Consider the following 15,973-nt stretch of genomic DNA (forward strand, 5'->3'; position numbering starts at 1 on the left):
TGTCTTTTACTCACAGCAAATGCTTGACGCAGAAGAATAAGCCCTGGCCGACAAAAATAAGTGCCGGTGCTGAGCACCGGAAACAACAAGCACAAATTAAGCATTGGGACAAATTAACACAGAGTAGCATGGTCCATTGATAAGCAGAGTTCCATTATGCCAGATGGGAGCACTGTCATTTATTACGGAGTGCGCTTTAAGTTTCCTTTGCACAGTTTCCCCATTGAGAAAATGAGCTTTATAATCTGGTTATCTAAGAATGGTGTTATGCCTTTGTATAGATAAACCAGGAGTATTCCTTTGAGGTACTGGGTATAATCATGTGGGAGAGATATAGGGCCAGGTAGCAAGTTTCCATTTTACGTAGTCATAATCCTCTGGATTTGGTGTGTGCCCAGTGTATGTGGGATTTCAAACTAGGTTGCAACATTGTAATGTAAGAGCATGCCTGAGTTAATAGTAACATGTGTACCAACATAGGTATCATCCCAAGAATATAAATATTTTTGGGGGTTTAGGTCAATTTTAATAGTTTATACATTACTCTATAGAGACAGATGGAGATGTGACCATCTCGTCATGCCATTTTAGTTTGCTTTATCAAGAGGGTCAGGTTATTCTTAAACATGCTGTCTAAGCCCTTGCCAATTTGAATGTCATATATTTGAGTCCTTTAGACATCCATTCTATGTCCTAACCAGATAGTCCAGCTTTGGTAGTATGATGAGACATGGATAGGACCTTGCACCTGCTCCAATTTATCTTGTATCCTGAATATTTTAACACAATTAAGAATGGAACATCAAAGGAGGGATAGATAATGTACGTAGGGTGATGGCAAACAAAATACCAGCTGTGCATGGTAATACATTAACTGGGACAACTGGTGTGGATATTTCCTGCATGTCATCTCATTGACTGAGGTTGCTGGGCAAAAGACAAAAGAGATGAGACAACGTTCCCTGGTTAATCCTATTTGGGTAGGAATCACACATGCTGCAGTTAATACTTGCAGCTGGGAAATCATATAACCTAGAGGCCCTGGTTGGATGCTAAATATTTTGCCAATCCAGTCTTTTCAAGGGTACAGAAAAGGTACACCCACTTGACATGGCTGAAGATTTCCTGTGCATTAAGTGAGTGAACCAAGGCATTCTTCAACATTCTTCAACAAGTATTTTGTGTACCAGAGTTCAAAATTGATTTCTGGACAAACAACCCGGTCCGAAGTCAATTGGTGATGCGTGGATTACAGATCATATCACCTTACATAACATGGATGCCACAATTTTGGCCATGACCTTTACATGAACAGTTATTAAAGAAAAGGATGGTTAACTGTAGACTCCAAAGGGTCTTCACTATCCTTGGGGATGAGTGAAATGTGGCCATATTGGATAATGGCCCAAGCCTTCTGAAGATTCAGCTTAAATAAATGCTGCAGGTAGCAAAGCATTCAAGATTGATTGGCCTATCTCATAGAATTCACCGGAGAACCCATTTAGCCCTTGGTATTTACATGTTGACCAGTTGGAAATTATAGTTGTTATTTCCTTCATTGAGCTTGCACACACTAGTAGAGCTCCCAATTTTGGGGTTAAGGTAGAGAGGGAGAGATGTTGTGAAATCCTCCTCAACAGTGCTATCTGAGTTGTACTGTCCCTCCTTATAATATGCAAACAATTAAGACATTTGTAGAGGGTGTTTAATCAATCGGCTGTTAGTGTTACGTATAGCCTATATGGACAGCAGTGCTTCTCTTTGACTCATGTGTTGCTATTAGCCTACCAGCATTATACATGTTAGTAGTGTCTCCATCTCATCTTAATAATGATTTGTTTCAGAAATTTCTCATGGCATAGATGTGAATCCATCATGTATTAACACTAATCAAGCATTATTTGAAGATGGTTGACATGTTTACAAATTCTCCTAACAATAGTCAGACCTCTATTTCCACAATTATAGAGGAAGATTATAGAGGAAAGTTGAAGCAGCTAAGAGATGGGCTCCAGCACTTTAGAAATGGCTTTCATCTCTGATTTAGCCTGACTTGCAGAGTCTGCAACCTATCACCAAACCTACTGCAACAAATGCCATCAATGGACCAAAAGGTCAACGGGGAGTCCTTGGGTATATATAAAGGTTGGCAGTTACAACCATCAAGGATGCTCATGCAATCGGCTCAACTGCTGCAGTTCACCTCAATCCAGTTAAAACAGTCTCCAAATTTATTTTTCATCGAGGTCAACTTCGAATGTTACACTGCCAGAGGAATATGACACCAGTGCCAGTTCAGATAAAAAGTTTACTTACATTAGGAAGTGAAGCATTTTCCATTTGCTGCAGGGCAACTAAACAAAGACCATTAAATAGAAACAATGCAGACAAAATCAGTGTGGAGTTATTAGTGTATCCCACTATGCATTAGGAATACTAATATTCACAATGAGTGAAGTCAGCATGTTCAAGCCTGAAAACATTAAAAAGGACATGCCGAATTTAAATTGTCAGATTTGTTGTAGTGGAGAAAGAAGAAACTAGTGGTATACCTCTTTGCCATCTTGCATACCTCCAAATAGAACTTTATTTTTATTATAAGCTAACTGATCTGTAGACAAGGAACTACCAAACCTGTGGACAACAGACACGAAAGAAACTAGCACATCTGCACTAGTAAGCTCATTCAGTTAGGCTTCTACACCCGCAATGTAACTGGTGGCATTCCATACTAGGCTCACATCATCTTTTTATGCATCAGTTTCTGATCTCTACCGATTTTGCGTTTATGTTAAGAAGTTGCTCAGGCAAGTAAAGCATACAAAAGTCTTCATACAAGATGTTGAATAACTGAACGAAGAAACAACTTAAGTGTGAAAAAGCACAAAACTACACCACCTGACCAGCACACAGCACCAGCCAAAATGACAACCCCTGATTAGAAGAAGTTAAGATGCATTACAATATGCACCACAAAACAAGATATGAATAGTAGCAACTCACCATGTAATACCCAGCTTGATTCTTATCAGGATCCCATCATTTACACTTGAGGAAAGGTCACTAACCTACTTCAAGAAAGTCAAAACACTAACTAGGAGATCGCCATTATCGAATTAGATAATAATTGCACTTGATAAAAACCGACCGAGATATTCAGTGTTTATCAGGTGCGATAATGATAGCCTATTGCAAGTTTTTGGAAAATAACATTTTGATTCGGGTGCTTATTTCAGAAAGAAATCCACATTTTCTGTAATTCTTTGGACATTTTTACTCGATGAATATCAGCAGGTTTTACAATAATTACCAAAAAGACCCAAATTCAGATATGTGTAGTAACACGAGTCAGAAGAGTTACAGGAGTCACTGCATATATTGAAATTTATCGGGTTATTTGTAATGAATGACAAATAATAATGGAAATCTATGTTCAGTAAACAAACGCTACACTATTGCACTTAAAAAACACCATTAAAATGACACAAGACATCAGAACATTTTTGAGAGCCTTTGTAAAGAGTTGAGTGTCTCATACACTCATGGATCACAACACATATTTTACTCTATAAAATACACAACTGTCCCCCAAAACTACGGTATTAGGGCACTCATAACTGGTTATAATATATGGGATAAAATACCCTCTGCCATACATTATAAGGATATTGCAAGCCATGGAGGAGTTCCAGGAGAATATGGAGGAAGGAGTCCGAAAGCCAAATTCCTTTATAAGATTATGGAACTTCAATGTGATTTTCAATATATTTACCATGTATGGCAGAGAATAATCTATTCCTTATATAGGGCCTGATTCTAACTTTGGAGGACGGTGTTAAACCGTCCCAAAAGTGGCGGATATACCACCTACCGTATTACGAATCCATTATATCCTATGGAACTCGTAATACGGTAGGTGGTATATCCGCCACTTTTGGGACGGTTTAACACCGTCCTCCAAAGTTAGAATCAGGCCCATAGTCTCATATCACCTTTCCCACAGACCACTGAAATACTTGGTGGGTAGCTCTTTCAAAACAATGAAAGACCATGTTTGCAAAAAATGAAGAATGAAAATATAATTCCAGTGCTAAATTAAACAAGTGAAACAAGTGAAACAAGATGTTAGATATTTTTTGCAAAAAGGCACAGTAGATCTGAGTGTGCAGAAACAAGCAAAAAGTTTCTAACTTGTCCATAATTAACGTAGGGGTGCAAAAAATAAACACGTTGCCATACATTTTCCCTTTTAACTTGTCAGAAATTAAAGACGGCTTTTAAAACAGGAATTGCAGAATTCCAAGTATTAAGACATGCTATCAACTATGGTTATCTTAAAAAAGGCGCAGCTAGTGTTTTATGCTATCATGTTTGCACAAAGCTGTAAACGTGTCTTACCTTTTGTTTAACAATCATGTCGTTTATTTCATCCACATCACCCACAGTCACAATCTGGGCCTTTATTACCCGGTCGACCAGTGATAACCAATCGGAGAGATCTATCCAGGCCTTGTTGAAATCAGCCAAAGCGGGCACCTCCATCAGGAGAGAAGATGGCATTTCCTCTTTGGAGAGGGTTGTGTCCTTGGTTACCAAAGTCTGGGTCACCACTGTGACAGTTTGACCACCTTTAGAAAAAATAGAAAGTGTACAATTATAGTTTAATTCGACAGCAGGTCCAAAATCAGCCATTCGTTTCATTCCTACACAGCTAAAGCATTTCACTTGAAGGGTAATTATTTTCGGTCGCTGTGTCATTTGTTATATTCCTTTCTACATAGTTGAAAAGAAAAGAGAAGCTTCATATATCAGGGCTTGTCTTAGCAAATTTCAGTTTGTCATTAGTGCATTTAGAAAATATGACAAAGTGCAAAAACTAATAACCTACTTCCACAGGATCCTTGCTTGTTTTGGGTTGCTCTTCGTGACTTTTAAGTTTAATAACCGCCGTGTTTCAACTGAATGCATGGACTGAGGCCTAACCAGGCTAATGGAAACAGCGAAAAACCGACCGGGAAGTAAAACTCATTTGAAACTGTCAAACTGCTGTAAAAGTAATGTGGAGGCCACAGCTGGTGATTTGCAATCTGGCCAAACAACAGGAGTTATCAAAAAAAAGACTAGACACCAGTTGTGCAAAAAGTGCCCCTTAACCTGTTCTAACTTTCTTCACCAACATCAAGAACTTTTTGGAAAATAGGGAACATAATACAGCCTCGAGGAGCAAAGCTGTCATTTACAAGGGCTACCAGCGGCTTTGCATTTGCAGCATACTATCTAGAACAAAATGAAGGCGGCCAACATAACACTTCAGAAATCTAACTTTTAAGACACGGTGGAAGGAGGGTTAGCATCTGTGCTGAATGTACTATTTGGCGGAAACAATTTTTTTTCTCTGCAGACAAAGTGAAGGCAGTTTTCTGAATAAATCCTATCATCATACCATGCACGCGCCCACATGAAACCACCGAGAAAAAAAAGTCTACAGGTCTGTGCTTTTGTCAATAAAAGACTCGAGTTGCCATTATTTGTAAATCTTTGTGTCTAGGAATAGAAATAAAACACGGTGAAACACATTTAATAGAGGCGAACACGCAACAGGGGCATTTAATGCATTGTTTGTTTGAATGTTTCCTAGTAATTTCGCCTTCCAGTCATTACAAGGTTGGAAAAGGGTACAAAACCAAATATAGGCACTTTGGAACGAAAGGAAAATAATAGAAGACAGAAGAAAAAATAAATGTAAATAGCACACTATGGGGGTTATTCTAACTTTGGAGGAGTGTTAATCCGTCCCAAAAGTGACGGTAAAGTGACGGATATACCACCAGCCGTATTACGAGTTCCATAGGATATAATGGACTCGTAATACGGCTGGTGGTAAATCCGTCACTTTTCCGTCACTTTTGGGACGGATTAACACCTCCTCCAAAGTTAGAATAACCCCCTATGTACCACCGCCAAAACAACAACACATGAAAGAAAACCCAACACTGTGCGGAAACATGGAAGTGATAAGATAGTGCCCCCTTTTTGTATAATTGAGAGTAATAGTACGGGCCTCGATGTGAGAATAAAAAGCTAGTGGACCGAAGGAAGGGATGGCAACAAAACAGAGTGCCAGTCTTGGGCAGAGCATATGTATGTGGACAATCGAAAGTCTGTCTACACTCTATGGTGTCTGGTACCACACCACGTCTCTTTGTTATGTGGTAATACAACCGTTTACTTTTGAATGAGTTTCATAACATCACTGGGCACCACCCACACAACACGCACTTTGTGTTGCAAGAGTCTGGCACAGAGTCTTAGCTGGGCTTGTGGGCACATTGACTCTTAGTCATTTTACTCCATCTTTTTATCTTTTTGCTTTAGAATCTAGTCCTCTAGGACTAAACTGTCTTGCCACTTGTCTCATATCTTTTTGTTGGCTTCTTGGTTTTGGCTACTTTCAGAATCGAAAGTCACTTTCTTCCAAGACACCATAACTCAGCAGGCACTGAACCCTCTCCTTATGAGTGAGACCATTGTCTGTCGTCCTTCCAAAATATGTGTACGTTGCATCTCTAAGGCCTTGGCAGAAGGACATAATATGGTAAGGTTTGTCAGTCATAAATCAAGTCACAAGAAGATCGGCTGACGTTAATGTTTTCACCATCACTTACATTTGTTAAAATCTCACGTGCACATTCATGACCAGGGCACATTTGAATCTTTCTAAAATTATTTCTTGCAGAGGAAACATCACCGGTCACTCAACAGTGGTTAGAAAGGTTCTCATTTTGTCATTTTAACGTGTTACTTATAACAGCAAACCATATGGCTGTAAATCTTGCGTAGAGTGTTATAAAGTAAAGCCACAATCTTCTTCAATGTTTACGATAAAGGCACACTGGGGGATGGGAAAGTCCTTTTACTAGAAGTAGCACTGGGTAGAGGTTACGGTTTATGTTTAGGGGCAAATATCGTAGAGCTCCACCGCAGAAAATATCTTTGAAGGCTCACCTGCAAAATCTTGGTGGAGGTGCATGGTCACCCAATACCCTTCTTAACTTTTTCCAAAAAAAGGCATGTTTGACAGCAGCTTCAGCTTTGGAATTCACTTAAGAGATGTCAGTTTTCCAGGTAGACCTCTACAGGTAGCCGTGGGATATGTGTTTTCTTTTTCTAGTTGCTACATTCTGTGATCATTACTCAATGAAGGTTTCTGTTAGTAATTAAATTAGGAAGTCCCTGTTATCTGCCTCCGTGTAAAAGACACTCAACTTAAACCGTCACCAGAGCCCTTAGAGTGTCCTTTTAACTCCCTCAAAATAACATCCCTACCAAACCTGTAAGGCAGGGTACTAAAGCCCGAATGGCAATATCATTGAGACCTCCTGCTAGATACTTTGTCAGGGCGTTTGCTGATTTACCCTTTCAGAAAAAGGATAAAGGCAGGGGCAGGACTTCTCTTCAGCTCTTCCCCTTGGCAGAGGTTCCTCTTGAATCCAGAAGTGATCTGATTTTCAGCAGTTTTGGGTCCAATACTTATACTCCTTTCTGCCTTTGAAGTAAGCATACTTCAAAGGAAAGTCTCTGTTGTTCACAAGATCCTGCCTTGTCCAGGCCAGGCCCCAGACACATACCAGGGTGTTGGAGACTGCATTGTGAGAGGGCAGGCACAGCCCATTCAGGTGTGACCACTCCTCCCTCCACTCTAGCACAGATGGCTCATCGGGATATGCAAGCTACACCCCAGCTCCCTTTGTGTCATTGTCTAGAGGAGAGGTGCAAACTGCCTAACTGTCAAACTGATCCAGACAGGGAATCCCCAAACAGGCAGAGTCACAGAATGGTTTTAGCAAAAAGATGCCTACTTTCTAAAAGTTACATTTTCAAACTAACAATCTAAAAATCAAATGTACTAACAGATGCATTTTTTAATTGTGAGTTGAGAGACCACAAACTCCACATTTCTATCTGCTCTCAAGGGGAATCTGCACTTTAATAATATTTAAAGGAAGCCCCTGTGTTAACCTGTGAGAGAGATCGGCCTTGCCCAGTGAAAACCGAAGTTGGCAGCATTTCACTGTTAGGACATGTAAAACACATCAGTACATGTCCCACCTTTAACATATACTGTAGCCAGCCCCTGGGGCTACCTAGGGCCTACCATAGGGTGCCTTACTTGTATAAAAAGGGAAGGTTTAGGCATGGCAAGTGAGTATATTTGCCAAGTTGAAATGGCAGCTTACAACTGCACACACAGACACTGCAGGGGCAGGTCTTAGGCATGTTTACAGGGCTACTAATGTGGGTGGGACAACCAGTATTGCAGGCCCACTAGTAGCATTTGATTTACAAGCCCTGGCACCTCTAGTGCACCTTACTAAGGACTTACTAGTAAATCAAATATGCCAATCACGAATAAACCAATCAACATTACAATTTACACAGAAAGTATATGCACTTTAGCACTGGTTAGCAGTGGTAAAGTGCTCAGAATTCAAAAGCCAACAGCAACATGTCAGAAAAAATAAGGAGGCAGGAGGCAAAAAGATTAGGGATGACCCTGCATAAGCAAAAAAGTCCAACAACAGCCATTACAGAGAATCTCCTGGGCTGGGATACCCACTGAAAGCTCAGCATGTTGTGAATAACTCCAGATGGAAGCGGCTATTGTTTTCTGGAAAATAAGCAGCACACCACTTGCCCCAAACAGTGCAAGATGTTTCTCTTCTTCTGATGGACAGCTAGTATTTATGCACCTCAGTGACCTACAAATACCATATGCCTGTGCAAATTCAGTAATTCACGTAGCAAAACAACCATATCCAAAACCACGTAGCACAACGGACACATCCGAATCTAAAGTACAAATTACATAAACTTAACAAGTGCAGTGGTAAAACAAATATTGATACCAAGGGTTCATCTTGGCACTACGTAATAGATATCATTTCGAGACTCAACTCAAAAGAACTAATATTCTTGATTATAGGAGGATGAACAATCCTGTGTCATATGTCAACGACACACAGATGATTATGCCCATTATTGACAATTCTGACTTAACATGTGACAAGTGTTTTTCTTGCATGACCACTGCCAATGGATGTGTGATGCCTGCCTCAAGTTCAATAGTGACAAATCTGAGATTCTTCTTTGAAGCAAGCAACCTGGGATCTGGTCTTCATCTTGGAGGCAAACAAAGCTATGTCTCCCTCCATCTGCAACTCCCCTGGCCAAAAATGTATGCATTTTCTCTGACCAGAATTACTCGTTTTGCAGACAAACTAGCCAGGTCTCTAAACCAGCTTTAATCTTTTGTGGATGTATAGAAATATTCTGTCCTTCCCTCCGAAGACTGCTCGAGGAACAATAGTTCAGATATCACATTTTGCTTGGACCATAGTAATGCCATTTATCTAGGTCCGCCTGAATATCTAAGTCATTGACTACGGATTGTCCAAAATTAATCAGCTATGCTTGATCTTAATTTAACTGTATTTGCTTCTTTGCCTCCCATTTACTTCTATCCCTCCCATTTCTATGATCTTCACTATCTCACAAGGAGAGCAACGCTGCCAGTTTTGGGTATTCTGTTTCATCCACCAAGAAGTGTACAACAGTGAACCTGCCTATACGAAACAAAAATGTAAACTCTGCTACCTGTCCCACACCCCTAGATCTGCCTATGGATTTTTAGTTGTGGTTCTAAACATAAAGAGGACAAAGGGTGGTTAGGTGTAGGGTAAGGGAGCTCTCCTCTGGGCAAATATTCCCAGTTGAGAGCCAAGACAATATAAGTACAATTGCACTTTGCATTTCATTTCCATATGTGGGAATGTGGCTCTGCTACATTTCCATGTGAGCAGCTGTATATGAACAGAGGACTGTGCTACTGATTCAGGTTCCTTGGAATTAGTTTTGAATTCTAGGACAGTCAGAAGTTGATTCAAATCATAGGTGTAAGCTTAGAAGTGCAAACTTCCAACTGTAACTCTCCACTGAGTGTGAAATGAAACCTAGGTGAATAACTATTGCTTGATTATGGGTAGCTCCTCTTCACTGTTAATCCTATACTGCATATTCACAAACTCGTAACACACCAAATATGTGATTCCAACTTCACATTGATGTACCTCTGGTCCAATATGAGTGACATTGTAATGTTATCAGGCTTCAGGGGTATCTTGTCCCGAACTTTCAGCAAAATCCCTTAATTGTGAGCTCTAACAAACCCAAATGTAGGTCATCTAAACCTTTTCCATTGCTTCATGCAGCCATCACCCGCACAACAGACTCAAACGTCAAACATCTACAGCAGGACAACCAGAAAAAAAACAATCAAGAGAAGTCTCTGAACATTGTGCCATGCATTGACCACTGGCGGTATCTAGCTCCCTCACTGGTATATTTCTTGCTCTTCAGTTTTCTTTTTGATTCACTCCCACTTAGCCTATTCACCTTTTTGGGAATTTTATTGTAACCTTGAAACAACCGGAAATGGAAACCGAATCTGGAAAATTGTCTTAGCCCAAATGGAACTAATATACTGTGCATAATCTCCTTAAAACATAAGTTTATGCATGTGTGAGTGATCAGAACATTTTGCTTTCCAAAAATGAACACAGCAACACTGAGAGCATAATCTATTGTTATCCTAATTTCCCAAAAATGTACACTGATTCCTCTTAATCAAAATCTTCTCAATTTTGCTCCATTTTAGTTTTCCAGAAGTCTTAGTGACAATGATTACTGCGTTTTTTTACCATTTTATGAGCTTTTATAAACTTTGCTTGGATCTTTCATTGTCTAAACTTTTGATTGTATTGGAATTTTAAATGTAGGGTATTATAATGCCTTATAATCTTAAAAGATGATCCTAAACTATACTTACATTATCCAAGGGTGAATCATGGGTATCTCAATGAACATTTTGTTTTGACACTGTGAAGCTTTTCCAGGCTAGGTGATGTAGATCTCTGACATCATGTGTACAAAATTCTGCAATTTAACAAATGTAGGAATATCTGACAAGATGCACCTGACCGGACATTAAAAAATGTGCGTGATACCCCCTCTAAAGCACAGAGATGAGCTTCTAGAGAATGATGGAATCCCTCCTGCTCACTAATTCCTCTTGACCTTTTTGTAAACCTTTGGTGTTGTAGATCAAAACCTGCTTTTTGTATGTCTCCAGCAGAATGACAGCTGACTATTCACAACTTCTCCAGTCTCAACAAAATGACTTTGTCACGCCAATAATTAACTTGCTGTGTTCTTAATAACAGATTGCCCAAAATGCAAACTGAACTTTATCCAAAACAAAAAACAAGCATCTTGAGTTATACTTCAGTCCATCAAAAACAGGCCTCATCAAACCCTTTTGAAAGGTTCTCATTGCAATCTTACCATAAGCAAATTATGTTTTCACTCCTATGCACATCTCATCTAGCTCTCTGGATGGCACGCCTAACCTGCAACGTGTCTTCATGATAGAAAGCTTATACCTGTTGGTCTGAAATGAAAGAAAGATCTGCCTCAGAAGCATATTGCTTGGACACTATGGGCCAGATGTAGCAAAACTCCAAATTGCGACTTGCAATTTGGGAGTCCCTGCGACTCACAAATTGCAACTCGCAATTTGGAATACAGAAATGTGTCTCAGACACCTTCTGCAACTCGCAATGGGGTCGCAAAGACCCACCTCATTAATATTAATGAGGTGGGTCGCAGTTTGCGACCCCATTGCGAGTAGGGGCACTCACGGGGATGGTGGCCTGCTGGAGACAGCAGACCACCATGTCCGTGACTGCTTTTAAATAAAGCCGTTTTTTTTTTTTTTAAGTGTAGCCCGTTTTCCCTAAAGGAAAACGAGCTCCCCTTTGAAAAATAAACTGAAACCTTTTGTTTCGGATTTTTTCAGGGCAGGTAGTGGTCCCTTGGACCACTGCCTGCTCTGAAAAAATATTTTTATGTCCAGTCACAAAGGAGAAGGGGTCCCATGGGGACCCCTTCCCGTTTGCGACTGGGTTACCCATCCACTTCAAGTGGATGGTAACTGCGATTCCATTTGCGACCGCTTTCGCGGTCGCAAATGGAATTGCATAGCATTGCGAGTCGCAAATAGGAAGGGAACACCCCTTCCTATTTGCGAGTCCGAAATGCATTTTGCGAGTCGGATCCGACTCGCAAAATGCATTTCTGCATTCCAGTGAGGCTTTTGCGACTCGCAAACGGCGCTTTTCGCCGTTTGCGAGTCGCAAGCGCTTTGCTACATCTGGCCCCATGAGCCTTTTCTAGAAAATTGACCTTTGCATTTGAGCCGGACCTTCAATTTCATCCCAACCAAGAAGAACCAAAAAACTGCTCTCTTCTTGAACTCACATACCCACTAAATTACTGCTCAGCATCCCACTCCCACATCCTTCTTCCCCATTTCAAAGTTCAGTCTTGTATAATTCCACATACTATACCAGTTTTCAGATAATGGCCTACAGTACTTTAGAAGTTAATAAATAAATAAAGTCCATTTGATTTTCAACAGGATTTCATACCAGCAACAAAGCAAAGTTTCTCTACTGCCTCGTCAACACCTAAGACTACGACCTTTGGGACAACACCCTCACAGAAAACATAGGCCTGCTGTTTATAAATAGATGCCACCAGAACACATCTAGCTAAATACACACTACTGCTTCACTTAAAAAATATAGATACAGGTCCTCTGTTTACAAGCATGTGACATAACAAGTTTCTCAATTGCGACACCCCAAAGAACAAAACACCCCAAAGAACAAAATGCCAAATGTGCTGGCTAAAAAAACATACCCATATAACAGAATCTGAGACATGTTTCACAGATTAACAAAAAAGAACAAACTGAAGATGAGAAGAGATTTGATCAGACAGATTATCGGATCTATTAAAAATACAGCGCACGTTGTGCAGAAAATGAAATTCACCTCCTCGTACATTGCTCCAAACATATCAGGCCTGAAGAAACTTTACTATGAGGAATTTGAGTGATGAATCAATGATTTAACACTCACTAGAAGTAAACCCCCGGGCTCTTTCTTCTAAAGAGAGAAAACTTAACAGGTAGATGAAAATGTAGCAGACCATTTGGAGCTTGTGAAGGACTTACAACTTTGCCAGACTCTCCCTACCAGGTATGTCATTTCCCCGGGAGGCTAGAAGAATGGGGTGAGGGTGACGCTTTTGTTACTATGGGCTGGTTTTGTAGCAGTGCAGCAGTTCTGAAAGCACTGCAGAGTTCCTCATTTAACAGTTTTCAGAAAACAATAAAACTGCCAAGATAAGTCTGTGATTAATATAACTGCTGGAGAGAGATGGGGCTTTGTGTAGTGCCAGTTTTAACTCATCTAAAGTAGCTCAAAGGGTTAGTATGTCTGCTGCAAAGAATGTGTACTATACAGTTCACAGAACAGTATTTTATGTGAATAGCTCAGTATAATTCTGCTTTTGTCACAGAGCTCTTTTTGTTACTGTGTAGTTCATAAATTACTACGGGCGCGCGGCGAAGGGCAGGTTCCTGGTTGAACCGAGGAACATTGGAATTCATTCTCCTTGGTTGATGCTAGCGCAGACCCAGGGAGCCCAATCTCTAATATGGGATGGGCGACTGTACTGACCAACTGACTTAGACATATTCTGTCTTCTACCCTGTAAGTGACTAGATGTGCACTTAGTTAAAAAATATTTTGACACATAGGAGAAGTAGTATAACAATCAAAGGTTTTCGTGGGTCCTGAAGAAGCGTCATAGGATCACCTTGTGACCAACCATAGACGCGAAACATGTTGACCATGTCGGATTAGGTAAACTACCTTCCCTAATTATAGAGTGTAATGGTACATTACACCCAACGACACTCTTATATTGCTGTTTTTAATCTTGGCCTGAACCCAATTCCTATCATATTAAAATAATGGCTCAGGTTCAGAGCCAATTTTATTAATCCTGTTTTCTTTTCCTACACTCTCCGCACTTTATTCAGTTTCTTACCCAGACCCTTGCTGTGAGTAATTTTACATTGGTTGAGTGCCACCCAGAATTCTGGGTAGCCCGCCAGACATTGCAGCACCAGTCTGGTGAGGAGTAAGCCCGATGATGATACCTGTCACCCATGTGGGTGCTTGAGGGCCCTCCTGAATTCTTCTGAATTCACTCAGTATTTAGTCGCTACTTTTAATTTCTTTCGGTAGGCTTATCTCTTTCTTTATAATGGAACAGTGTACCTTTATTTAAATCACAGGTTCATGGTGGGAGATTGTGCACTGGACCAAAAAATCTCCCTGTCCCCATATTTGTTTATAGAGTTCATAAATTACAACCATAATCTAGCACAGTGAGCTATGAGCTGCCATCAAAGAGCTCCATGCCACCTGCATGGTACAGGTTAGAAAGTTATGTTTTTTACCCAGTCTCGGATTATCCTAATTTTGCTAAAAATGGTTTGTTTGGGTAGAAATAAATTGTTATTAGTAAAGTCAACCCTAACCACTGTGTTAGTTTCTGAATACGGAGTGCATTCTTCCCTAGACCAAGCACTCTTTAAATATGCCTACTAGTATGGGTGACATGTGAATCCTATATCTGGTAGTCCCCTTTGCCCCATTTTCTATACATTGATTTACACATGTATTATTCATTGTCTCTGTATGTGTGTGTGATGTGATGTGATGTGCTCCAACACCCTACACTGGTAGGAGAGGCACTATAAATAAATGAAATATTTGTGTGAAAGGGGGTATGCATAGATGAGAGACACTGCTAAAGGGTAACGGTAAGGGATTCATTAAAGAACCCCAATAAAGATTTCTGTATCCTGGTGCATTGTAAGGTACTCTTTTGCTATGCTTTAAAAGCTCATACAATTGGATATATAATGAAAAATGTGCTGTAGACTCCACCGTTTTTGCCATTCCTTCAAAGTTTTCTTGGAGGGGGACCCCCAAACCCAATTGTAATGGTACGGTTTGCGTGCTATACACCCTAAAGGGGCTGGTCTGACAAAATTTGCCAGGGCTGCTTTGGGTTCCCAGTCTTGCAATATCTATGAAGGTACAAAGATTTTTCAACACGTGTAAGGCCCTCGGCCATGCTAAGGGGGGGGGAGAAGAAAGAGAGAAACCATCATAGAGTGTGAAAAATGTTCAGCACCACTGGAAACATCAATCACAAGTTCACTGCAACAACGTATGAACACTCTAATGAAACTGTGATTGCAAGTCAATGATGATGCTGGCAAACTGATACATGATTACAATCTGAGACCCTGGTACATCAACTAGGAGAGTATCTCAATTAAAGACATACACCAGCGGCCCTTCTGTATCGTATAGAACGACAACAAAAATGCACTTCACAATGCCCTCGAACAGAACGAAAATGATGCTTTTTATAGCTCGAGTTACAAACACTGGGGGCTATATTCTTGATACACGTCAGGAAAGGCAACAAATATTTATAGTGCTTCAACTTCAACAGCACTAGACAGCAATACCCACGGAAACTGAAAACAAATTCCACATGCATTTTTCTGAAAGGCACACTATGCTGAGAAGCAATAAAACACAAAACGCACTACCTAAATCTACTTTCAAAAGATCAGAAAAAAGATGTGGCACTCACTAGGAATCTCGTCTACAGGTCATATGAAGCGCTACATACTGATAAATAAGAAATACCTATTTGTAGAATATCTACTGACACTGAAAAATTCCAAACATAGGCAACAATGTGGAATTACTAAGCAAACGATCACACACTGACTGATAGAGGCTCGAGAGTCCAAATATGAGGTAAAACATAATGTTTCATTGCAACATATTTCCAATGTCCTTAACAATGAGTCCCGGAAATCTGGTCTGCTCTTCCAGACCAGACAATAATGCATCATTCTTTGTATGGATTCGTTACACTATCACATGGCTAGTAGGCCCCCTTTACACGGCATTAG

At 40.3% G+C, this 15,973-nt stretch overlaps 1 protein-coding gene across 7 annotated transcripts in view; it reads right to left on the reverse strand.

The window, feature by feature from the left end:
- DMD (dystrophin) overlaps nt 1-15,973 on the reverse strand; it is a 6,960,831-nt gene that overhangs the window by 2,612,254 nt on the left and 4,332,604 nt on the right. For all 7 annotated transcript variants that reach the window (XM_069204753.1, XM_069204756.1, XM_069204758.1 and 4 more), the window contains one exon: nt 4,399-4,628. In XM_069204753.1, the coding sequence (XP_069060854.1) occupies nt 4,399-4,628 (230 nt within the window). The remainder of the gene's footprint in view (nt 1-4,398; nt 4,629-15,973) is intronic.

Source organism: Pleurodeles waltl, chromosome 8 (genome assembly GCF_031143425.1).
Source record: "Pleurodeles waltl isolate 20211129_DDA chromosome 8, aPleWal1.hap1.20221129, whole genome shotgun sequence".
Lineage (NCBI taxonomy): Eukaryota > Metazoa > Chordata > Amphibia > Caudata > Salamandridae > Pleurodeles > Pleurodeles waltl.